This window comes from Chelon labrosus (genome assembly GCF_963514085.1).
Source record: "Chelon labrosus genome assembly, chromosome: 6".
Classification (NCBI taxonomy): domain Eukaryota; kingdom Metazoa; phylum Chordata; class Actinopteri; order Mugiliformes; family Mugilidae; genus Chelon; species Chelon labrosus.
Genome location: NC_140342.1, coordinates 23,298,139 through 23,322,964, shown reverse-complemented (window position 1 = coordinate 23,322,964; position 24,826 = coordinate 23,298,139). Strand labels below are relative to the sequence as shown.

The following is a 24,826-nucleotide window of genomic DNA, read 5'->3' as shown; positions in this document are numbered from 1 at the left end:
TTATACAGTTCAAATGGGGTTTCAGATTGCTACAACAGGACCGTATCGCTTTCCAAACCACGCTGCACTATCAGGACGTTTGATTTGGTTTCCCTTTTAGCAACACTTCCTGCTCTCTGGTCATTACTACTCATTAAAAATACATCAGCTGTAGCTGGTGTACACAAGGAGCCTGCAGCCACAATCACAGTGTCGCGACGGATAGCTTGTCAGATGCAGACTACCGTTTTTTTTCTTTGTTTGGAAAAGCAACGGCAAACTCCTGCTTGGAGGTGTAGTTTCTTTGTTTCCGTTGGTGCTGCGCCTGTCGGAGGGGGTGAGATTCATGGCGCAGGTGTATTATTTTAGGCAAAGCTGGAGAGGTTCACTGGAAAAAGCAGCAGATGTGCTTAAATTTTTCCAAACGTCTGGTGAGTTATAATTAAACATGCTGCATTAATAACTATGCGTTTTTGTCTGTACTTCTTGTCGGCTTGTGAAATGTCATCACTTGCTGCCAAGGCACTGTTCCAATTCAAAGTCCTAGGATGTATTCTTGCCCCACCCCTTTTATTAAGGATACCCCAGGAAGTCATGTGTGTGGACCATAAACTGTAAGAAAACTGGACGCCATGATAGCTTCTCAAAAGTGAAGCCAAAACGAGTAGAGCTCCCCCTGGTGGCTGGCTGCAGTATAGGTCATAAGCTCCAACCCCTCCATGTTAGTGGATGGGACTTGGGCCAAACTAAAACATTACATGTCAAATAAATATTTTTCAAGGATAGTTTTGGTCGTTTTAGGTAGTTAATTTAATGCTGATGTATGTTCAAGTGTCCATTTTTCTGAGAAGCTTTAGACTCTGGCCCTAAACTCGCAAGGTGGTGCCGCCCGTATTCCTGGGATACTGTCATCTGTGCGGCCAATAGGAGGAAGTGGTCAGTCAGTGGTGTCGACTTGTTAAAGCCTGGTATCCCAGAGTGTATTTTGCAGTTGTTTTCATGTCGGCTGCTGTTCCAATTCCAAAAGGACTGTCCCACGTCCTCCCATCCTCCAGAGTCCAAGTACACAAGTCCTAAATTTGCATCCTTGGTATTGTTACTAATCAATGTTCTTGAGGCCTAGAAGCCGTCACACTAGAGACTAATATATGTACACAGGCTTTGTTGCTTGGCTCTCACTCAATAACACACAAATATAAATCCACTCTTACCGAGGATCACTGAGCTCAAACACAACCCCAGCCTCAAGCTCCTGACTCATCTTTGCGTCTTAGTGCAGGTTACAGTCGTTCGCAGAACAAATAATTCCCCGCTTTTCAAAAGCCAGAGGCTGATGTGAGCTCCGCTGAGCTGAGATGACAGAAAGGGAGCAGTCACATACAGAAACACAAAGAACGGCACAGGCAGAGGGAGAGAGAGAGAGAGAGAGAGAGAGAGCTTTTCAACAACGCTGCTTAATAAATCAAGGAGGCAGATCAAGGCTGGTTCTGCTATCTGTCTGAACTCCATGAGCTGTAGCGGGCCAGGTAAGAACAATAACGTGTTATCTCTCGTCTCAAGAGTGAGTGAGCGAGAACAATCGCGCCAAGGTAGTTCCCAATATGTCACGTTGATTTCCCTGCCTCTCATTTCCTTTTCAGTTCTGTTTTTGCCAATGCTGCTTTGAGGTGAGTAGCGGAAAGTCTGAAAGAAAGGCTGAAACATGAACCTAGAATAGCTCTATATGGAAGTGGTGAGTTAAAATATCTGCCTTTGATGCTCGGTGTACGACTTAAGTTTTTGTTTAAATATTGCTTCCACTCATGAACTTATAGTGCGGAAACCTAGTTTACCATTTCATCTTTCGACACAATTTGCAACTAAGTTATAACTAAAAGTATAGGTTTGCCCAAGTCTGTGTACAAGTTGGAACAATGACTATATATCGATGGTATTTCTTTGATATAATTAAAAACAATTTTAATTCAGTGTCCAGTTGCTTCATCCCATGAAAAAACAGATACAGAATGATACGAGCTTCTCTGCCTGACTATGGTGTCGTGTAGAGGGTGGTGGACATTGTTCATGATGGACCAAAGTTTGTTCAAGGTCCTTACATCTGCCGCCGATGTCAGGGACTCCAGCTCTGCCCCTACAACAGAGCCCGGCTTCTGTATCAGCTTGTCCAGCCGCGAGGTGCCCTTCTTCTTCTTAGTGCTGCCTCCCCAGGACACCACAGCGTAGAAGAGGACACTGGGAACGACAGTCTGGTAGAACATGTCCAGCAGGTTCCGGCAGATATTAAACGACCTTAGCCTCCCGAGGAAATGGAGACGGTTCTGACCGATCAGTCCAGTTTGTGATCCAGCTGTAGACCCAGATACTTATAGGTCTGAACCACCTCTACACACTCCCCGTTGATGGTTACAGGCTGCAGGTGTAGGCCTGGACGCCCAAAAATCCATTACCATCTCCTCGGTTTTAGCTGCATTGATCTGAAGGTGGTTCAATTCGCACCATGAGACCAAGTTGTTCATCAGATTTTTGTCCTCCTGCTCTTGTCCATCCCTGATACACCCCACAGTTGCAGCATCATCTGAGAACTTCTGCATATGACATGACTCTGTGTTGTACTTAACAACAAAGTCCCTCTACGTTTTTGTCCCTCCTAGAAACTCACGTTCATCACGCCACATGAAGAAAACATGCTCAGAAAGAAACGGATTTATTCCGACTAGAAAGAAAAACACTCAGATCAAGTGCTTACATGATAATTAGGAGCCAGTATTTAACTTTTGCAAGGATTATCAAAGGTGTACACCACTCCTCTCAATCTGATTGAAAATGTGGGCCCGACTATTCAGACTGAGGTGCTTACATGAGGCATTTTTATTCTGGTTGGACTAAACACTTTAACAGCTTTATAAAGGTTTTACTTTACATAACTTCACGAAAATGGTCTTTGAACAGTGAGTTTGCAGCAGCAGGTGTTTTCTTTTTTTTTTCTATAAAACCTATTATTTAATATAAGAACAGCTCCATTAGCCTGCTCTGGAAAGATAATGCAGCCCTAGCCTGATTTGCGACACTTGACTACTTAATAAAAAATATTTTTAATCAATAGGTCAAACAGGAAATCAGTTATTAAGGTGATAAGGCAAAGGTGATAAAAATTTATAGAAAAACAGAGTTAACCTTAGCAGCTAGCTTAATGCTATATTTTAGCTCAACGTTTTTTTTTTGCAATTATGACGTTAGCTTGATTTACATAAATCAATATTAGCAAAACTGAAGCTATTAGGGCAAGGTGTTTTATTTAAATGTGTCAATATTTAATATTTTATTACTCCCTTGATGTGTCAAATACCCGGAAGTGAGCGACCCTTAAAACAGACCACTAACGGTCGTTTCATACCATATGAAGTTGATGTTAAATCCTTCATTAAATCCCCAGCTGCACCAATTTGATAAATCCCAACCATTCACGTCTTCTGTCCCTAACCTTCCTCTAACTTTATATTATGTCTGTGGGATGTTTTAATGTGGTTAATTCACCTGGCCTATAGTTGTTTCTTAAATAAAACGGCTTCTTCAAAAATAAAAGCCTTTCAACAATTCAACAGCACTCTCATCCTTTCTGAGAAACACAACAAACTCGCTGTTACTGCTAGGAGAGTTATTTATACACATTTAATATATTTGTGTCTTACAAAGAAGTGCAGTTTTGCTCAGCTGAAGCACCCAGTAAGAATATACTCTTATTTTGGAGGATAGTTCATTTAATGTGCACATGTAAGTGGTGCTCCAACTCAGGTAGCTTCTGTTCAATAGGCAGCACCAAACAGGTTTTATTTAGAGGCTTACATCGCCATCTTGTGGCTTTAGTGGTGACTGACTTTAGTCTGGGAGTAATTCAAGTAATTGCAACTGCTTGAACCTCAATTTAAAAGATAACAGTGGCAACATTACCATTAAATTAACATATTAATACATCACTACATTAGGCAGAATTAATAATCTGCACTTGTTTTGATAACTGGCAACCAACATTTGAAAAGGTTTTCTGGTTTAAGCTTTTAACGTGTCAGGATTTTCAGTTTCAGGAGTTAAATTAAACACGTCATGTTATTGAATTGTGTTCATGAAATAAAAAGTAATCTGAAGACATAACCTTGGACTCTGGAAAATTCCAGTACACATTTTTCACTATTTGCTGAATCAAATGAATAACTGCTAGATTATTCAATACTGAAGATAATAATTAGTTGCCACCCTATTGTATCCTGTTTAAAAACAAAAACTAAATTAATAAACGTCTCCATGCACTACTGGATGCTTACACACTCTGCTGCAATGATTCATCCTCATTTTGTAAAACGATGTACATCAGTTCATTCACAATTTCATTGTTTTATTCATATAAATTCGGTCAGTAAACATGACGTTTGAATTAGGCAACATTTTTCTCACACCTGCAGTTCCACACATGGCCACTAGATGCTGGCCCATAGATCTCCATGTTAAAACGTCCGTCTTTACAGCAGAAAACAAGTTCACAGCCTACAAATTAAACATTTTGGTCTCTAAAGTTTATATCTCACTGGATGATAAGTGAACTTTTTTTATTAAATCACTTTACATTTTATGCAAATTTACTCATTAACAAGGAGGTGGCCACTTTGAGTGACAGGTTAGTAACCGCAACCTCTTGTCCGTGTTTGTTGATTGCATCTATTTTGGATCATTTCATATGCACATATAATAGTTTTCTACAAAGCTGAACATCTAAGAAATCCATGATTCAGCTTTATTGATAAATGAAATTCTAATATTTAATTTATATGTTAGTTGTCTGTGCTGCATTGTTAGCCAAAATGGCTAACTAGCAAATAGGCACAGTGTCAATACTCGAATACCAGAGGCTTCCCCTCGTGTCCATAATGAGTCTGTTAAAACCAATCTGATGATCCCATTGGTTGTGACCAATCTTGATACACAAACTAATAAATCATCAATCAGTTTCAAAAGTAAGCTACTGTTGTCTTGCCTCTCACGCTATCTAAACCTATAACTTAGCCTTCGTCTGTGCAGCGTCGCAGCTCAGATGAGTTCTGAAGAACTCCTGGATCTTTTTCCACAGATGGACTTCAGCTGCAGCGTGGGACCTCGGTTCACCCCCCCACAATACTGGTTTGCCTATGACCCCGTGGAAGCTGGAGGGGCAATAGGGCCCATAAGGCGGCTCTAAGTAGTGTCCCGCTCCGGGGTAAGACACGCTCTCAAAGTTCTTCTTCCCGTGACGCTTCAGTCTCTCCACCATCTCGTCCACGTAGGCCTTGCTGTCCCAGTTGAGGTCGTCCTCTGCGGCCACTAAGAGGAAACTGCCTTCAGCTCGTTCAATGGGGACCAGGGTGTCCTTGTTCTCCTCTGCCAGCGGATCATGAGTAACATGTTTGGAAATGAAGGCCTCCGACTCAGTGGGAATCAGTTTGCTCTTGTCAAACATTAACGGAGGGTGGATGAGTCTTTTCTTGAAGAAGAGGGGCAGAGCTACGTTGGCAGAGCAGCCATTGATCCACACCGTGGCCTCAACACCTGGCAGGTAGGTGGCTACTGAAAGAGCAATATCTCCACTTTTTGAAAGTGATATTACTCCAACTCCTCGACTGCCCACCTGAGGGAGAAGACGCAAATTAAAAAGCAACAAAATCAGATGCTGCTTACCATTTCTCTTGATAACAGATGAACATGAAAGGCTTTAAAGGTAAACGTAATCAACTTACCTTATCCTGTTTTCTTAAATACTCTATTGCTTCTTGAAAATAATCCAGATGGACCTCTCTGATGTTCTTTGGCAGGTCATCGTGGCCATACAGAGCCACGGTGAGGACCAGAAACCCTCGGCTGGCCAGCAGAGACGCTCTCTTCTCTGACAGACCTCCACCAAACGTGTACAGATCCAGCACGGCGGGGAATGGACCTCTTCCTGGAACAAATCACATCGCTGTTATAGTTGTATGTTAAAGAAATGGCCCTCACCACTGCAGCCTGGATATGGACTTCCTCACAAACCGCCCTCCGTCTGTCAAGCTAGGCTCCCACACAAGGTTGTGTGTTGAGTCCACTACTGTACTCTCTTTATAGACCTTACTTTGCACCCATCCATACTTCCAACTCAATCATAAAATCATCATAAAAATCAACACTTGTTATTGACAGATTTATTAAAAATAAAAGACGAACCTGGGGGAGTAAACAGGACTCCTCTGATATTCCCGTGTTTGACAGGGACCCTGCTGACCCCGTCTGCCATCAGAAGCCTCTCATTAGTCTCCTCAGCCAGTATCCTTCCCTCCTCTTCATGCACTGAAAACTTCACCACATAAGGGTTGAACGCATTTGTCTTCTGCAGCCTTTTGTGCAAGGTGTCCGGCCTCATGGACCACAGCAGACCCATGGGTTCCACCCCAACGTAGCTCCCGCTGAGCGAGGGGTCCCGTTCCAGGTTGATCTCCCCGTTCCCGTCAGCCCTGTAGGTGGCGGAGGAGCTGAACAGCACTCCCTTGTCGTCGGTGGACCTGGCCCTCATGGTGACCACCTGCCTCGACCTCAGGCCGGCCACCTTCACCTGAACGGGCTCGTCGAACAGACACCTGGCGCTCGGCAGCAGCCTCAGTCTGACCTGGGAGGACATGTCCTCTAAAAACTAGAAGTCCTTTCTTTACAAGACTAGACTCTGCCCTGCACAAAAGTGAACAAAACATGAAGGTAAAACCCACGTCATTCGCTTAGAAAAGAAAACAATTTGTGTCATTTTTCACTCAAATGTGTTCTTGCACGCTTAAGTGTTGACGTTACAACGTGATACAGATCCAGCCTGGTCTTTACGTCTCATTTCTTAAGGACGGACGCAGTGCTCTGCTTCAGCTTTGGTTGTGTGTTATTTGCAGCACGCAATGGACTCTCACTGATAAACATATACCTCATGTCCACTACATATTTTATACCCTCACATATTGTATATATTGTATATTTACACATGTATATCCTATTTGCCCTATATTTTTATATCCTTATATACTTTAAATACATTTACATAATATTAAACTATATTTTCATTTTTATCCTTCTATATTGGATATATACCTTATATCATATATATATTTGCATGTTTTAAGTTTCGTTTTTATATATTTCTACCTCTATATACTTTTTACTTTTACATTTTTATTCTCTAGTTTACATTTATCCATCTATATTTGTTTTCAATTCCATTTTATTATTTACTACCTGCTCATCCAAGTGTTGCATTTAAGGTAACAGTAAGACGCCAAATAACCAACAGTTGAGCGGAAAACGAAGGCAAATATTGACATGTGTGTATATAAGAAAATACAAAATAGTTTTTATAGAACTGTTTTCTAAACTCACCCAGTACATCAGAACCTTTACGCAAGTTTAAAACAAGCTTACGAAATCTTCCAATTTGTCTGAAATGTTGAATAGTTTCATTGGACATGGATAAGTTTACGAAATTCCCAGCTTTCTTTGAACTAAGCATAACCAACGTACAGCATGTGGGCGGGGCTTAGCCTCGACATGAGCTGCAGCCCACCGTAGTTGTAAATAATAGTTATGACACAGTAGTTGAAACAGCTAAAATCTTTAGTTGGACGCTTCAGTGATGTGATATTTTAAAGCACAGAGGCTGGTGGACATTCACACTAATGCAAGTTTGAATATTTCGTGACAGAAACTTAAGTATTTCCACAGGTTAAAGCTTTTTACGCAGCCCCGAACACCTGCCCTCATCTACGGTTCGTGGAGGAAATCACCTCTTAATCTAATGAGCTTCTATGTGTTAATTAAAAGCCTCTGTAATGTTAAGAAGATACGAATATACCCACTTTTACGAACATCTGAAGTCAGGGTCGTTTGGTCGCTTCCGGTTAGTTTGACAGGAAGCTACAGGTTGGTGTTTCACAATAAAAGTCTGTCAGGTATTGATTCGTGTATAAGTTAAATTATGAATTACAGACAAACGGTTTGAGTCTACGGACAACTTTAGCTCCGAGCATTAAGTGGTTATACGGTTTAATTTTAAACATTTTAAACAACAAATATTTTTGACTACAGCTAAGTAAAGTAGAACTTCAGTATAAGAGCACAGGAGAACAACAAAGCAGTTGTTCCAGTTGTAAGAGAGCAAAGGATGATTGAGGATAATAATAGAGAAACATCTGCAATTTTTGAAAAAAGTCACATAAAACAATCAAAAATATCCCTAAAAACTTGATTAAAATCTCAGTTAAGACCATGGCGTAGAGATTTGAAGCAGATCACAGACTCAGCTGACCTGATTAAGGTAATAAGGTTGGTGTCCTCTTGTAGATGAGCGCCAGAAGCAGACAGTTTGGAGTGAAACATTAACCATACCATTAGCTGGAAGACAAAGTTCGTTCGTTCATTTTGTGCAACTGCTTGGTCTATCGCAGGACTAACACAGAGAGACAAACAACCATTCACTGTAGGACAAAGTGTTCTTTTTAATAGAAAACAAAGGGAACACGTTGTCTCATGACAGCAGGGTCCAGGGGCAGCTTTCAATGCTTCTCTGGTTCTTCTGTTATCTATAACAGATAACAGAAGGTGTCATGGAGTATTGTTGATGAACTGTACGGCCTTGATGCACTGAAGGAGGTTTACGGTTGCACAACAGCCCAAAAGATACCCTAATGGGGTTACTTTTTAGTTTTTTTACCCCAAGACCCCAAACTATTTGGTGCAGCCAGTTAGATATCTGGCCCATTAATTTTAATTATTAATTTTTAAAAACTTAATATGTAATTATTTGTGGTTAATTACCACCCTCTTTGTGATGGTTCTGGTTTTGTTTCACCTGTGTTCACGTTTTGAGTTTCATTCATGTTTCATGTTTCATGTTTTCCTGTTTCCTGTTTTATTTTGTTAAGTTTTTGATTTCCTGTTGCGTTACGTCCATGTTTTCCTTTTGATTAGCTCATCGATTTCACCTTGTGTTGTTTCTTGATGTGCTTCACCTGTGTCTCCTCACCCCTCTCTTCCTCGTGTGTGTGCATATATAGCCCTGCCTTCCCCTTTGTTCTTTGTCGCATCATTCTGTCAAGTAGCGTAGCGGGGAATGGGAGTTTTGGACCCAAATGCAGGACTCAGAGCAGGAGTAGGCGAAGAAAAAAGGTTTTTAATTAACAAAAGACAAAGCTGACAAACCAAAGGTGCTGCCGAGGTGGCAGGAAAACAAAAATCAAAAACAATATCAAAACTATGACGTGGCATGAAAATCTGTGTCAAGGAAAGACATGAAAAACTGGCGTGAAACCTGACAAACAAACAGTATGACACGACAAGGAACAAAGGGGAGGGCAGGGCTATATATACACACACGCGGAACGGGGTAACGAGACACAGGTGAAGCAAATCAAGAAATAACACAAGGTGAAACCAATGATCTAATCAAAAGGAAAAAAGACATGGAGTGACAAGAACAAGAAGTCCAGAATTTAACAAAATAAAACAGGAAACAGAACAGAAAAACTAAACACTAACCATGACTGTGAAAAAACCAAGAACTTAACAAAATACAACAAACAGAATCCCAAGAAACTAAACCATGACAGAAAACATGACAGAAGAAACTAAACCATGACTATGAAAACCCAAGAAAGGAAAACGTGACAGAAAACACGACACTCTTTGCTTCTATAACTTGGCTTTTGTCTGTGTAGCGTCGCAGCTCAGATGAGTTCTGAAGAACTCCTGGATCTTCTTCCACAGGTGGACTTCAGCTGCAGCATGGGACCTCGGTTCACCTCCCCACATTACTGGCTTGCCTACGACCCCGTGGAAGCTGGAGGGGCAGTAGGGCCCATAAGGCGGCTCCAAGTAGTGTCCCGCTCCGGGATAAGACACACACTCAAAGTTCTCCTTCCCGTGACGCTTCAGTCTCTCCACCATCTTGTCCATGTAGGCCTTGCTGTCCCAGTTGAGGTCGTCCTCTGCGGCCGCGAAGAGGAAACGCCCCTCAGCTCGTTCAATGGGGACCAGGGTGTCCTTGTTCTCCTCTGCCAGCGGGTCGTGAGCAGCATGTTTGGGAATGACGGCCCCAGACTCAGTGGGAATCAGCTTGCTGATGTCCCAAGGCAATGGTGAGAGGATCTGGCGTTTCTTGTAGTACAGAGGAAAACCCACGTTGGCGTTGCAGCCATTGACCCACACTACCGCTTCTACACCTGGCACAAAGGTGGAGAGTGAAAGTGCAATGTCTGCTCCCTTTGACTGTGACAGGACGCCAACTCCTCTACTGCCCACCTGTGGAATAAAAACGTACGGTGAACATCCTGGGAATTGACAATGACAATTTAAGGGTTCAGTCATCTCTCGAGCTTGTTGCTTCTCTTGTTTCCATGTGGGGTAAATAAAATGTATTTTTTAGTCAGTGGAAGTCTACCTTTTTGTCCTTTGATCTCTTGATCCGTGACAAAACATGAAGAGGAGGAAAGTGGAATGCCAAAAACTGCTGTCTGTCAACTCACCTTAGGTTGTTGTTGTAAAAACTCCATTGCTTCTTTAAGTGGATCCAGATGAATCCCTTTGACCGTACCAGGCTTGTCGTTGAACACAGTTACACTGAGAACCACGAAGCCTCTGTTGGCCAACAGAGAGGCTCTTTTCTCACACCTATAGGTGATCAGATCCAACACAGCAGGAAACGGACCCGCTCCTGGAACACAAACAAAAGAATAAATGTTAGTTGTAGGTCAGCAGGGAAGTCCAGACAGCCCTCTCCCCATCCACTTCCACCAGCTCCTCTGGAGGAATCCCCAGGCGTTCCCAGGCCAGACGAGAGATATAATCCCTGCATCGTTTCCTGGGTCGGCGCCGAGGTCTAATTCCGGTGAGACATGCCCTAAACACCTCTCCCAGGAGGCATCTTTACCAGATGCCCAAGCCACCTCAACTGATCCCTCTCAACGTGGAGTAGCAGCGGTTCTACTCTGAGCTCCTCCCATATGTCCAAGCTCCTTACCTTATCTCTAAGGCTGAGCCCGGCCACCCTGGGAAGGAAACACATTTCATCCGCTTGTATTCACAATCTCGTTCATTACCCAAAGTTAGGGTTGGAACGTAGATCGACCAGTAAATTGAGAGCTTCGCCTTTCAGCTTAGCTCTCTCGACACAGGCGCTGCCCCGATCCACCTGAAAATTTCCCGCTCCATCCTACCCTCACTTGTGAACAAGATTCAGAGATCTTGACTGAGGACCATGGCCTCAGACTTGGAGGTACTGATTCTCATCCCAGGACCACCTCATCCTCAAAAAGCAACGACGAGATCCTCCGATCACCGAACCCGACACCTTCCCCCACCCGGCTGTGCCTAGAAATTTTGTCCATAAAATTATGAACAGAACCGGCGACACAGGGCAGCCCTTGCAGAGTCCAACCCTCACCGGGAACAGTTCTGACTTACTACCGGCTTCAAGGACCGAACTCGCACTCCTTTGGTACAAGGACTGAATGACCCTCAGCAAAGGGCCTTAGCAAAGGGCCATCCACCCCATACTCCCGGAGCATGGGCGACAGCCCCAGGCCTGGCTCCAGGGTGGGGCCCCGGTAATTCTTCAGGATGGGTACACAGACTCTTGTTGTTGTTATGCATTGAGAGTCTTCTTTGTCTGGCTCTTCACCTAGGACCAATCTGCCTTGGGAGGCTCTACCAGGGGCAAAAAGCCCGGACAGCATAGCCCCTATGTTCCTCAGGGCACTCAAACTCCTCCACCACGGTAAGGTGACAGTTCCCATGGTCCCGTGTTTATTAGTCCAAGTTTAGGAAAATCATTGAATCATTAACTGGTTTTTCTTGTTGAAATTAAAATAGCTCTAAGACAAAGCGTTCTTTTTAATTGTTGTGGTTGAATGATGACTGGAGCTTCTTACCTAAACCAAACAGTAACACCGGTTGGGGATTGGCCACAACTTTTCAAAATGGTAAATGCTTAACCTCCAACTGTAATATGTAATTATTTGTGGTTAATTATAGCAGCCAAGTTCTCATGATTCTGTTATTTTATCAGCCTCTTTGTATCCTGTTGATTATTAGTCTTAAATACAGTTTATATATTTATAATATAATTAATCTGAAATGAAGACAGAAAGTAAACACCCTACAGAACCTGGGGGAGTAAACAGGACTCCTCTGATATTCCCTTGTTTGACAGGGACCCTGCTGACCCCGTCTGCCATCAGAAGCCTCTCATTAGTCTCCTCAGCCAGCATCCTTCCCTCCTCTTCATGCACTGAAAACTTCACCACATGAAGGTTGAGCGCATTTGTCTTCTGCAGCCTTTTGTGCAAGGCGTCCGCCCTCATGGACCACAGCAGACCCATGGGTTCCACCCCAACGTAGCTCCCGCTGAGCGAGGGGTCCCGGTCCAGGTCTATCACCCCGTTCCCATCAGCCCTGTAGGTGGCGGAGGAGCTGAACAGCACTCCCTTGTCGTCGGTGGACCTGGCCCTCATGGTGACCACCTGCCTCGACCTCAGGCCGGCCACCTTCACCTGAACGGGCTCGTCGAACAGACACCTGGCGCTCGGCAGCAGCCTCAGTCTGACCTGGGAGGACATCTCCTCTGAAAGACACAAGGTGTTTATTGGTTAATCAAATGATAAAGACTAAACTGACTCATTAGAAAATATTGGATAGATTAATTAAAATAAATAAAAACACAATAGATCTTTTGTTATAACACACTCGAGACATAAAGCAAATAGTATCACCAATGAAAGAGTCAGTCTGAACGTCAGGTCTCATTTCACAGCCCACTGCGCCAAAACTGAACACAAAAAATTCACAGTTTACATGCATCCATTTCTCTAAGTGTTCATTAATGACACTCACCAACAATGAATTCAAAACCTTAAGAGGACGTTTTCTGTTTCTTGGTTCCAGAGGTGTTGTAGCTGCAAGATCCGTCTGAAGAGTGTCTCCAGACCGACACAGTTGTGCGTATTTACACACTTGGCACAGCATTGATAACTTATTTACTCTGGGAGTACACTCATGCTTGGCACAGAAGTAGTGTCGGACAGGGTTTGAATTGTTCTACAACTGATGCATCCGTTTTCTGCATCATACAGAAATGTAACTTCATAAACTGACACACATCACTAAACCAAATACATAGGTCGCTGTTTTATTTACAGGTTCTTCGTTCATTTGAGGTAGAAGCCTTTGCAGGTTTCTAACCTACTCCTGGGTGTGGCCAGGTGACAGGGAGGTGGTGTTTGGAGGCTGACTTTACAGATTTAACAGCAGTGTTTATGGTGGTGATGACTACCTGGATAAATGTTCCTCAAAAGTTGACCATAATCATGGGACCGCTCTAATCTTGGCTCCCTCCTTGATGATTAGGGTTTGGATGTGTAGGGTTGGAAGGGAGACACAAAGTCATCATAAAATCTAGTGTAGATAAAGTTTGTGATGGGTTTCACCAATGCATTTACTATTTGTGTCAAATAGTAAGTCAGGGTATATAATCTGAAACAAGGGCAGCTGGACTTCAAGAAACAGTTTCCTGAAGACGTTTCATCCAGGTGTAAAAGACTGGTGGAGAGTTGGGGTTTAAATCCGAACATCTGTGTCTGTTTCTCATCAGAAACTCACACGACTGGTGTCTGTTAACAACCACATACTCTACAAGTCCAGTTGCTCTTGTTTCAGCTTGTGTTGTTGGATAAACCGTGACCTGGACGACTGAGAACCTCCACAAACATCTCCATCTAGTGGCCACTTTCAGTAACGACAGGCGCCCACCTGTCCAAAAGTATGTGGACACGAAACCAATGAACATTAATCTCTGTTTGTCCAACACTGATGTTAGTGGTCGATAGTCTCCTTCATCCCAGTGAAGTGTTGGATGGAGCTGAGGTCACACTTAATAATAATAATAAAAAAATATATTTTTTTTCTCAGTTTAACGTTCGGTAGAATGAATATTTAATGTACACTGATCAGCCATAACATTATGACCAGTGACATTACGCCAACTCCTCTACTGCCCAACTGTGGGATAAAAACATACGGTGAAGATCCAGGTCTCCAGTCTATCGCAGGACTAACACAGAGAGACGGACGACCATTCACTGTAATCATTCACTTCTTTTTAATAGAAAACAAAGGGAACACGTCGTCTCATGACAGCAGCTTCCAGGGGCAACGGTGAATGTTTCAAGGCTTCTCTGGTTCTTCTGTTATATATAACAGAAAACAGAAGGCGTCGTGGAGTATTGTTGATGAACTGTACAGCCTTGATGCACTGAAGGAGGGTTATGATTGCAAAACAGACCAAAAGAGGTGCAGCCAGTCAGATATCTGGACCAAGACTTCCTGTTCCATGTGCACGTCATTTTTTTACAGTCCAACTATCAACTTGTGATGCAGGAATGAAGTTTGTGTCGAGACCAGACAGTGTACTCTCAGTTAACTGCTTATATCCACTTTGTTTTAGGTATTTTTCTGACAAATATGGGATGTGATTTTTTTTGGACCTTTTTGGATCTGTTTATAAAGGTTATGATTTAACTAAGCCTAAGATGTCACGATCTTGTTATTACTATCATCCTCTTTGCTTCTATAACTTGGCTTTTGTCTGTGTAGCGTCGCAGCTCAGATGAGTTCTGAAGAACTCCTGGATCTTTTTCCACAGGTGGACTTCAGCTGCAGCGTGGGACCTCGGCTCACCCCCCCACATTACTGGCTTGCCTACGACCCCGTGGAAGCTGGAGGGGCAGTAGGGCCCATAAGGTGGCTCCAAGTAGTGTCCTGCCCCGGGGTAAGACACACTCTCAAAGTTCTCCTTCCCGTGACGCTTCAGTCTCTCCACCATCTCGTCCATGTAGGCCTTGCTGTCCCAGTTGAGGTCGTCCTCTGCGGCCACGAAAAGGAAACGCCCCTCAGCTCGTTCAATGGGGACCAGGGTGTCCTTGTTCTCCTCTGCCAGCGGATCGTGAGCAGCATGTTTCAGAATGACGGCCCCTGATTCAGTGGGAATCAGTTTGCTCTTGTCAAACATTAACGGAGGGTGGATGAGTCTTTTCTTGAAGAAGAGGGGCAGAGCTACGTTGGCAGAGCAGCCATTGATCCACACCGTGGCCTCAACACCTGGCAGGTAGGTGGCTATTGAAAGAGCAAGATCGCCACTTTTTGAAAGTGATATTACTCCAACTCCTGTACTGCCCACCTGAGGGAGAAGACGCAAATTAAAAAGCAACAGAATCAGATGCTTTGTACCATTTCTCTTGATAGCAAATGAACATGAAAGGCAAATAAAAAGGTCTTTAAAGGTAAATGTAATCAACTTACGTTATCCTGTTTTCTTAAATACTCTATTGCTTCTTGAAAATAATCCAGATGGACCTCTCTGATGTTCTTTGGCAGGTCATCGTGGCCATACAGAGCCACGGTGAGGACCAGAAACCCTCGGCTGGCCAGCAGAGACGCTCTCTTCTCCGACAGACCTCCACCAAACGTGTACAGATCCAGCACGGCGGGGAACGGACCACTTCCTGGAACAAATTATTACAGTGTTTAACAGACGTACTGATAAAGAAACGGCCCTCACCATTGCACCTCGGTTACAGACTTCCTCACAAACTGCCCTCCGTCTGTCAAGCTTGGCTGGTTGTGTGTTGAGTCCACTACTTTACTCTCTTTATAGACCTTACTTTGCACCCATCCATACTTCCAACTCAATCATAAAATCATCATAAAAGTCAACACTTGTTATTGACAGATTTATTAAAAATAAAAGACGAACCTGGGGGAGTAAATAGGACTCCTCTGATATTCCCGTGTTTGACAGGGACCCTGCTGACCCCGTCTGCCATCAGAAGCCTCTCATTAGTCTCCTCAGCCAGCATCCTTCCCTCCTCTTCATGCACTGAAAACTTCACCACATAAGGGTCGAGCGCATTTGTCTTCTGCAGCCTTTTGTGCAAGGTGTCCGGCCTCATGGACCACAGCAGACCCATGGGTTCCACCCCAACGTAGCTCCCGCTGAGCGAGGGGTCCCGGTCCAGGTCGATCTCCCCGTTTTCGTCAGCCCTGTAGGTGGCCGAGGAGCTGAACAGCACTCCCTTTTCGTCGGTGGACCTGGCCCTCATGGTGACCACCTGTCTCGACCTCAGGCCGGCCACCTTCACCTGAACGGGCTCGTCGAACAGACACCTGGCGCTCGGCAGCAGCCTCAGTCTGACCTGGGAGGACATGTCCTCTGAAAACTAGAAGGCCTTTCTTTACAAGACTAGACTCTGCCCTGCACAAAAGTGAACAAAACATGAAGGTAAAACCCACGTCATTCGCTTAGAAAAGAAAACAATTCGTATCACTTTTCACTCAAATGTGTTCTTGCGCGGTTAAAGCTTAAGTGTTGACGTTACAACGTTATACAGATCCAGCCTGGTCTTTACGTCTCATTTCTTAAGGACGGACGCAGTGTTCTGCTTCAGCTTTGGTTGTGTGTTATTTGCAGCACGCAATGGACTCTCTCTGATAAACATATATCTCATGTCCACTACATATTTTATACCCTCACATATTCTACATATTATATATTTACACATGTATATCCTATTTGCCCCGTATTTTGATATCCTTATATACTTTAAATACATTTACATTGTATTACAGTATATTCCTTCTATCCTTCTATATTGCATATATATCTTATTCCATACACATCTTTGTTTATTTTTTATACATTTCTACCTCTATATACTTTTTACTTTTACATTTTTATTCACTAGTTTACATTTATCTATCTATATTTGTTTTCAATTCCATTTTATTATTTACTACCTGCTCATCCAAGAGCGGAAAACGAAGGCAAATATTGACGTGTGTATATAAGAAAATACAAAATAATTGTTATAGAACTGTTTTCTAAACTCACCCTGTACATCAGAACCTTTACGCAAGTTTGAAACAAGTTTACGAAATCTTCCAATTTGTCTGAAATGTTGAATAGTTTCATTGGACATGGATAAGTTTACGAAATTCCCAGCTTTCTTTGAACTAAGCATAACCAACGTACAGCATGTGGGCGGGGCTTAGCCTTGACATGAGCTGCAGCCCAGAGCCATAGAGAGCCGAAGTCCCGCCCCTTCTACTTCCGGGCCATGGGACCTATCTTTCGAAAAAATATGAACGGCAGTCTATGGCGAAAGATAAATTATTTTCTGGTCCCGATCGACTTGTGCCTTGGATTATACATATGTTGTTTTTCAGAATAAAAAATGATTTTACATGTCAAGAATGTCACAGTTTGTCTCAAGATAGTTAAGTAAAACGCTATGGAAAATACGTAATTAAACGAAGTACAAGTCCCGCATGCTGGCGCGTACAGAACCGACCAAAACTCCCTTCGTGTAACTACAGCTCTCGACATGACCCGATTTATAATGATTTTCACCTCGTTTGATGCTTCTGCCTTCGTCCTGGAAGAAGACGGTAAAGCTCAACAAGGAGACAGCCATAGTTCTCCAGTTACGTACATTGTTCGAGACGAGAGATGTAGTTCACTAAGCGATCTCATACAAAACCTAATGTTGTTCAGCTTATTTACGTCAAATAATTTATCTCTTGACGTGAAAAATTATCTTTTAAATTCACACACATCATATGTGAAATTCATGCCACAATTCGATCGGGACCAGAAAATAATTATGATCTCTCCATAGACTGCCTTTCATATTTTTTCGAAAGATAGGTCCCATAACCCGGAAGTAGAGGGGCGGGACTTCGGCTCTCTATTGAGAGAGAGAGTTGCGACAGTCCCATAGACCTCCGTTGTAAAAAATGGCGGCGCTTTTAACCGCCTACTTCCGGGATTTGAAAATCGGATTAGTTCCAAACACTGTCATTTGGGCGTTGGACCTCATTCACTTACATTGCTGCGCATCGAGTTGTTCCAGAGGTAAGTTGCTGAAATATCGACCTCTTTTGAATTGTCAACTGTCTATATTGTATCAGAGGCCCTTTGCGATGCTTATACTGGTCTTCATTTGCATATGCACAGCGTAATTATTTATATTTTTTAGCATTGCCTGCTAGCTAATTAGCCAGCGCGACTTCCCCTGCTGTGAAGGTAGTTCGGTAATGAATCGCTACCACCTTTATAGCAACTTTTATTTAATTGAATTTTGGGATATACTAACTTTTCATTATGTGACGTGTTGGCTGTACTTAATTTGTTGTACTGTTCCTGTTCCATGTTCACTTGGCTAGTGTACAATTTGCCCAGCGCTACTTGCTGATGCTTGATGAGATGCTGATAGATTGCTATCCCATGCCATGAGCTCATGATCAAGGTATGTCAAGGCATTGTTGTGACTCGTGATTTGAGCGAGGGTTATTTAATTAGGAATGACGGGAATTTTAGGACTGGCGAGTTTGGCGTTGTGGTCCTGGGGGTGGCCACTCATCAGAAGAAGTGAGCTAGCTTCTAGGCGAATTCTGAACGGACCGCCATGGCAGACCTCTTTGCGTTATCACGAAGGTAGGCTAATAGCTGAATCGGAATTTATAAGCAAAATCACGGGAATCAATAGCCTAATACAGCCCAGTTGTGCTCAAATGAATATCACGAGACGTCTACCATCAGATGAATGATATGGAAAAGTTTAGTTAGAGCCTCTAAAGCCAGTGCTACTACCCATGCGAACATGAACACTAAGCTTTTCCCTCCAAAAATGTAGCCTAAAACTTATCTAAGTAATATAAGTTTTTCGTTGTCACCCTGCCTCTCCAAATGCAAAACTGACATTAACAAAAATGCAATAATGTAATAACAGCTGAAAAAGTACTTGGGTGTGTGTTTTATTTTATATTTACCGTTCAATAATGCAGTCGCTGCTGTCTGTCCCATAGAAGAACATGACAGCCAGCGTATGTTTGGGAACTAATTGGGTTTACATGAACCACGTGACAGCCATAGCGGCGACATCAAAGAGTGTCGCAACTCTCTCTCTATGGCACTGGCTGCAGCCCACCGTAGTTGTAAATAACAGTTATGACACAGTAGTTGAAACAGCTAAAATCTTTAGTTGGACGCTTCAGTGATGTGATATTTTAAAGCACAGAGGCTGGTGGACATTCACACTAATGCAAGTTTGAATATTTCGTGACAGAAACTTAAGTATTTCCACAGGTTAAAGCTTTTTACGCGGCCCCGAACACCTGCCCTTATCTACGGTTCGTGGAGGAAATCACCTCTTAATCTAATGAGCTTCTATGTGTTAATTAAAAGCCTCTGTAATGTTAAGAGGATACGAATATACCCACTTTCACGAACATCTGAAGTCAGGGTCGTTTGGTCGCTTCCGGTTAGTTTGACAGGAAGCTACAGGTTGGTGTTTCACAATAAAAGTCTGTCAGGTATTGATTCGTGTATAAGTTAAATTATGAATTACAGACAAACGATTTGAATCTACGGACAACTTTAGCTCCGAGCATTAAGTGGTTATACGGTTTAATTTTAAACATTTTAAACAACAAATATTTTTGACTACAGCTAAGTAAAGTAGAACTTCAGTATAAGAGCACAGGAGAACAACAAAGCAGTTGTTCCAGTTGTAAGAGAGCAAAGGATGAGGATAATAATAGAGAAACATCTGCAATTTTTGAAAAAAGTCACATAAAACAATCAAAAATATCCCTAAAAACTTGATTAAAATCTCAGTTAAGACCATGGCGTAGAGATTTGAAGCAGATCACAGACTCAGCTGACCTGATTAAGGTAATAAGGTTGGTGTCCTCTTGTAGATGAGCGCCAGAAGCAGACAGTTTGGAGTGAAACATTAACCGTACCAAGACCAAGACAAAGTTCGTTCGTTCATTTTGTGCAACTGCTTGGTCTATCGCAGGACTAACACAGAGAGACAGACAACCATTCACTGTAGGACAAAGTGTTCTTTTTAATAGAAAACAAAGGGAACACGTTGTCTCATGACAGCAGGGTCCAGGGGCAGCTTTCAAGGCTTCTCTGGTTCTTCTGTTATCTATAACTGATAACAGAAGGTGTGATGGAGTATTGTTGATGAACTGTACGGCCTTGATGCACTGAAGGAGGTTTACGGTTGCACAACAGCCCAAAAGATACCCTAATGGGGTTACTTTTTTGTTTTTTTACCCCAAGACCCCAAACTGTTTGGTGCAGCCAGTTGGATATCTGGCCCAAGACTTCCTCTTCCATGTGCATGTCATTTTTTTTAAAGTCCAACTATCAACTTGTGATGCAGGAATTAATTTTTCTGGTCCTCCTCACAGACGGTTGACCTGCATGCAACCAGAACCCACTCAGAGCGTGATTACTAAATACTGCCAGAAAGCTTCCGACACCATAGTCATGTTGCTTGTCTGCTAATTCAGGTTCAGATATCTGTTTATAAAGGTTATGATTTAACTAAGCCAAGACGGCGATGGGACGGTAAGCCAGGTTGTGATTGGCCATAACTTTTCAAAATGGTTAATGCTGAATTACTTAAAAACTTTGCTTCTATAACTTGGCTTTTGTCTGTGTAGCGTCGCAGCTCAGATGAGTTCTGAAGAACTCCTGGATCTTTTTCCACAGGTGGACTTCAGCTGCAGCGTGGGACCTCGGTTCACCTCCCCACATTACTGGCTTGCCTACGACCCCGTGGAAGCTGGAGGGGCAGTAGGGCCCATAAGGCGGCTCCAAGTAGTGTCCCGCTCCGGGATAAGACACACACTCAAAGTTCTCCTTCCCGTGACGCTTCAGTCTCTCCACCATCTCGTCCATGTAGGCCTTGCTGTCCCAGTTGAGGTCGTCCTCTGCGGCCGCGAAGAGGAAACGCCCCTCAGCTCGTTCAATGGGGACCAGGGTGTCCTTGTTCTCCTCTGCCAGCGGGTCGTGAGCAGCATGTTTGGGAATGACGGCCCCAGACTCAGTGGGAATCAGCTTGCTGATGTCCCAAGGCAATGGTGAGAGGATCTGGCGTTTCTTGTAGTACAGAGGAAAACCCACGTTGGCGTTGCAGCCATTGACCCACACTACCGTTTCTACACCTGGCACAAAGGTGGAGAGTGAAAGTGCAACATCTGCTCCCTTTGATCGTGACAGGACGCCGACTCCTCTACTGCCCACCTGTGGAATAAAAACATACGGTGAACATCCTGGGAATTGACAATGACAATTTAAGGGTTCAGTCATCTCTCAAGCTTGTTTATGTTGATTACTTCCATGTTTTGGATAAATAAAATGTATTTTTTAGACAGAAGTCCACCCTTTTGACCTTCGACCTCTTGATTCCTGACAAAACATGCAGAGGAGGGAAGTGGAGGTGTCTGCTAACCACTGAAGCTCAGTCCTGCTGTCTGTCAACTCACCTTAGGTTGTTTTTGTAAAAACTCCATTGCTTCTTTAAGTGGATCCAGATGAATCCCTTTGACCGTACCAGGTTTGTCGTTGAACACAGTTACACTGAGAACCACGAAGCCTCTGTTGGCCAACAGAGAGGCTCTTTTCTCAGACCTAAAGGTGCTCAGATCCAACACAGCAGGAAACGGACCCTCTCCTGGAACACAAACAAAAGAATAAATGTTAGTTGTAGGTCAGCAGGGAAATCCAGACAGCCCTCTCCTCGTCCACTTCCACCAGCTCCTCTGGAGGAATCCCCAGGCGTTCACAGGCAAGACGAGAGATATAATGCCTCCATCGTGTCCTGGGTCGGCACAGAGGTCTCCTTCCGGTGAGACATGCCTTTCAGCTTAGCTCTCTCTTTACCACAATGCAGAAGCCGCTCCGATCCGCCTGACCATTTCCCGCTCCATTATACACTCACTTGTGAACAATATTCAGAGATCTTGACTGAGGACTGACAGTTTGGAGTGAATCATTAACAGTTTTTTCTTGTTGAAATTAAAATAGCACAGATTGTTCTTGTTAATTGCTGTGGTTTTGTCACGGTACACCAAAGGGAACACATCGTCCGATGACTGGAGCTTCTTACCTAAACCAAACAGTAACACCGGTTGGGGATTGGCCAAAACTTTTCAAAATGGTAAATGCTTAACCTCCACCTGTAATATGTAATTATTTGTGGTTAATTATAGCAGCCACGTTCTCATGATTCTGTTATTTTATCAGCCTCTTTGTATCCTGTTGATTATTAGTCTTAAGTACAGTTTTTATGTATTAATAACACTTTATGATGATAATCTAAAATGAGGACAGAAAGTGAACACTATACAGAACCTGGGGGAGTAAACAGGACTCCTCTGATATTCCCTTGTTTGACAGGGACCCTGCTGACCCCGTCTGCCATCAGAAGCCTCTCATTAGTCTCCTCAGCCAGCATCCTTCCCTCCTCTTCATGCACTGAAAACTTCACCACATAAGGGTCGAGCGCATTTGTCTTCTGCAGCCTTTTGTGCAAGGCGTCCGCCCTCATGGACCACAGCAGACCCATGGGTTCCACCCCAACGTAGCTCCCGCTGAGCGAGGGGTCCCGGTCCAGGTCGATCTCCCCGCTCCCGTCAGCTCTGTAGGTGGCCGAGGAGCTGAACAGCACTCCCTTGTCGTCGGTGGACCTGGCCCTCATGGTGACCACCTGCCTCGACCTCAGGCCGGCCACCTTCACCTGAACGGGCTCGTCGAACAGACACCTGGCGCTCGGCAGCAGCCTCAGTCTGACCTGGGAGGACATCTCCTCTGAAAGACACAAGGAATTTATTGGTTACTCAATGATGGCTGACCTATGGCTTAGAAGTTTGGGGAAACACTTATAAAACCAATCTTAATCCAATTACTATAATTCAAAAAAGAGCGATCTGCATTGTGAATAAAGTGGCTTACAGGGAACATACAAATGAGCTTTTCATTAAGCTAAAAGCACTAAAACTAAAGGATTTGGTTGACTTTAAAACAGCACAATTCATATATAACATAAGCCATAACAAGTTACCTGAGCATATTCAGGGATTATTCCAAAAACGAGACTGTGGTTATAATTTCCGAAAGGAAGAAATGTTTAAAAAAACATATGTGAGAACAAGTGCAAAGCAGCATTGTGTTTCTTTTGTTGGGATTAATGTATGGAGTAAATTGGACCAAGAGCTAAAAGACTGTAAAACTTTAATTCAGTTTAAAACTCTTTTGAAGAAATCAGTTATAAAAAAATATGTTGAGAATGGATGCTGAGGACGCAAAATTAAGATGATAGATTTTTTCTTTTCTTCTTTGGGATGATTTGAAAATAAAAAATGTATGAGTGCATGCATAAGACATGGGCAGCTTTTACCGTTTATGTCTGTAAATACACTGGGATAGGCGCAATAAGCTTCAGCTTCTGCCTATTCCATTTCAGACTTGATGTTTATTTATGTCTTTATCTGTTAAATGTTTAAATGTCTGAATAAAAAACGACTGAAATGAAAAAAAAAACGAATGATGAAGACTAAATTGACTCCCAGTGGAAAATATTGGATAGATTAATCAAAATAAATAAATAAATAAAAACACAATAGATCTTTTGTTATAACACACTCGAGACATAAAGCAAATAGTATCACCAATGAAAGAGTCAGTCTGAACGTCAGGTCTCATTTCACAGCCCACTGCGCCAAAACTGAACACAAAAAATTCACAGTTTACATGCATCCATTTCTCTAAGTGTTCATTAATGACACTCACCAACAATGAATTCAAATCCTTAAGAGGAGGTTTTCTGTTTCTTGGTTCCAGAGGTGTTGTAGCTGCAGGATCCGTCTGAGGAGTGTCTCCAGACCGAGACAGTTGTGTGCATTTACACACCTGGCACAGCACTGATAACTTATTTACTCTGGGAGTACACTCATGCTCGGCGTCCTGGCATGGTCCTGGGTTTCCAGTGAATCCAGTGCCTTGTTTTTGTTCTCTCCTTCTCCCTCTGTCACTCTCATTAGGCTCACCTGGGCAGGAAACTGGCTGGAGCACCTGACCCAGCTGGGGCCGACATATACTTAACACGCCAGCCATTCTGACGAGCTCCCAGTTGACACGGGAAACACACGCCTAATTTCCCCCACCTGTAGCTCAGCTATATGCACTTCCACACTGGTGCCCCCTTGCCCCCCAAGTAAAACCCCAAAGCTGCATGTAAATACATGAACACAGTGATTTAGATTAAATGTAACTACAAGATACTGTATATAATGGCTCCTACACCAATCAACTCTCTTCCCTCCAGTGCCAGATAATTCCTCATGTTTCGGTCTGTGCCAGCACTTCACTTACACCTGGTGCTTTTGTTGTTTTTTTCTTCTTGCAAACGTAGAACTCACCTCCTGGGTTTTCGCCTTTTTCAGTGCCTCCCGAAGAGAGACAGTTTCCTGCCCTTGCAGCCGTTTTTCTATTTTTTCGCCGTCCCTGGAGTTTCCAGCGTTTTTTGTTTTCCTTTTGCATTTTTTTTTTTTTTTTTTTTTTTTTTTTTTTGCTTTTGACTTTAACTTTGGCTTTTTTTAAAAAAAATAAAAATAAAAATAAAAATAAACTCACTTTGATTGACTTTAACACGTGCTTCAATCTCATGCATTTTGGGTCCGGCCCCCAGCTGGACAGCCCATTATAATTCCAGCAGTTTATTTAGGACAGCAGAATTTCTGAATAAAATGTAAAACAGACAAATGTCATATAATTTAAAAGAAACTCCAAAGTCAGAAATCTAACTTCATAAACTGACACACATCACTAAACCAAATGCACAGATCACTGTTTTATTTACAGGTTCTTTGTTCATTGCAGGTAGAAGCCTTTGCAGGTTTCTAACCTACTCCT

The 24,826-nt window shown here is 43.1% G+C and overlaps 4 protein-coding genes across 5 annotated transcripts; all 4 read right to left on the bottom strand.

The window, feature by feature from the left end:
- Positions 1–3,706: 3,706 nt before the first annotated feature.
- LOC311489703 (acyl-coenzyme A thioesterase 1-like) lies at positions 3,707–7,907 on the bottom strand. 2 transcript variants are annotated; one of them, XM_084546904.1, is made up of 4 exons: positions 7,866–7,907; positions 6,202–6,699; positions 5,742–5,944; positions 3,707–5,632 (listed from the first exon to the last, which is right to left on the bottom strand). In XM_084546904.1, the coding sequence occupies exons 2-4, from the start codon at positions 6,650–6,652 to the stop codon at positions 5,024–5,026; spliced, it is 1,263 nt and encodes a 420-aa protein (XP_084403030.1). In that variant the 5' UTR covers positions 6,653–6,699; positions 7,866–7,907; the 3' UTR covers positions 3,707–5,023. The 2 variants fall into 2 exon arrangements, with proteins under 2 accessions (XP_084403030.1, XP_084403031.1); XM_084546905.1 differs by lacking the exon at positions 7,866–7,907 and having other exon boundaries at positions 6,202–6,978.
- A 1,789-nt stretch (positions 7,908–9,696) lies between these two features.
- LOC311489705 (acyl-coenzyme A thioesterase 2, mitochondrial-like) lies at positions 9,697–12,620 on the bottom strand (the record flags this gene model as incomplete). Its single annotated transcript, XM_084546907.1, has 3 exons — positions 9,697–10,305; positions 10,530–10,717; positions 12,170–12,620. The coding sequence occupies 3 exons, from the start codon at positions 12,618–12,620 to the stop codon at positions 9,697–9,699; spliced, it is 1,248 nt and encodes a 415-aa protein (XP_084403033.1).
- Positions 12,621–13,924: 1,304 nt separating this feature from the next.
- LOC311489704 (acyl-coenzyme A thioesterase 1-like) lies at positions 13,925–19,369 on the bottom strand. The gene is made up of 4 exons (XM_084546906.1): positions 19,336–19,369; positions 15,812–16,309; positions 15,358–15,560; positions 13,925–15,235 (listed from the first exon to the last, which is right to left on the bottom strand). The coding sequence occupies exons 2-4, from the start codon at positions 16,260–16,262 to the stop codon at positions 14,627–14,629; spliced, it is 1,263 nt and encodes a 420-aa protein (XP_084403032.1). The 5' UTR covers positions 16,263–16,309; positions 19,336–19,369; the 3' UTR covers positions 13,925–14,626.
- A 284-nt stretch (positions 19,370–19,653) lies between these two features.
- LOC311489706 (acyl-coenzyme A thioesterase 2, mitochondrial-like) lies at positions 19,654–22,718 on the bottom strand (the record flags this gene model as incomplete). Its single annotated transcript, XM_084546908.1, has 3 exons — positions 19,654–21,157; positions 21,400–21,582; positions 22,263–22,718. The coding sequence occupies 3 exons, from the start codon at positions 22,716–22,718 to the stop codon at positions 20,549–20,551; spliced, it is 1,248 nt and encodes a 415-aa protein (XP_084403034.1). The 3' UTR covers positions 19,654–20,548.
- Between the last annotated feature and the right edge of the window lie 2,108 nt (positions 22,719–24,826).

What these genes read in the sequence shown, in the direction of transcription:
- LOC311489703 (XM_084546904.1), bottom strand. Translation starts at nt 6,652, where the DNA reads ATGTCCTCCCAGGTCAGACTGAGGCTGCTGCCGAGCGCCAGGTGTCTG. An exon ending in AGTCCTGTTTACTCCCCCAG is followed by an intron (nt 5,945 to 6,201) that starts GTTCGTCTTTTA and finishes GATTTGTTCCAG; the next exon opens with GAAGAGGTCCATTCCCCGCC. An exon ending in ATTTAAGAAAACAGGATAAG is followed by an intron (nt 5,633 to 5,741) that starts GTAAGTTGATTA and finishes CTTCTCCCTCAG; the next exon opens with GTGGGCAGTCGAGGAGTTGG.
- LOC311489704 (XM_084546906.1), bottom strand. Translation starts at nt 16,262, where the DNA reads ATGTCCTCCCAGGTCAGACTGAGGCTGCTGCCGAGCGCCAGGTGTCTG. An exon ending in AGTCCTATTTACTCCCCCAG is followed by an intron (nt 15,561 to 15,811) that starts GTTCGTCTTTTA and finishes AATTTGTTCCAG; the next exon opens with GAAGTGGTCCGTTCCCCGCC. An exon ending in ATTTAAGAAAACAGGATAAC is followed by an intron (nt 15,236 to 15,357) that starts GTAAGTTGATTA and finishes CTTCTCCCTCAG; the next exon opens with GTGGGCAGTACAGGAGTTGG.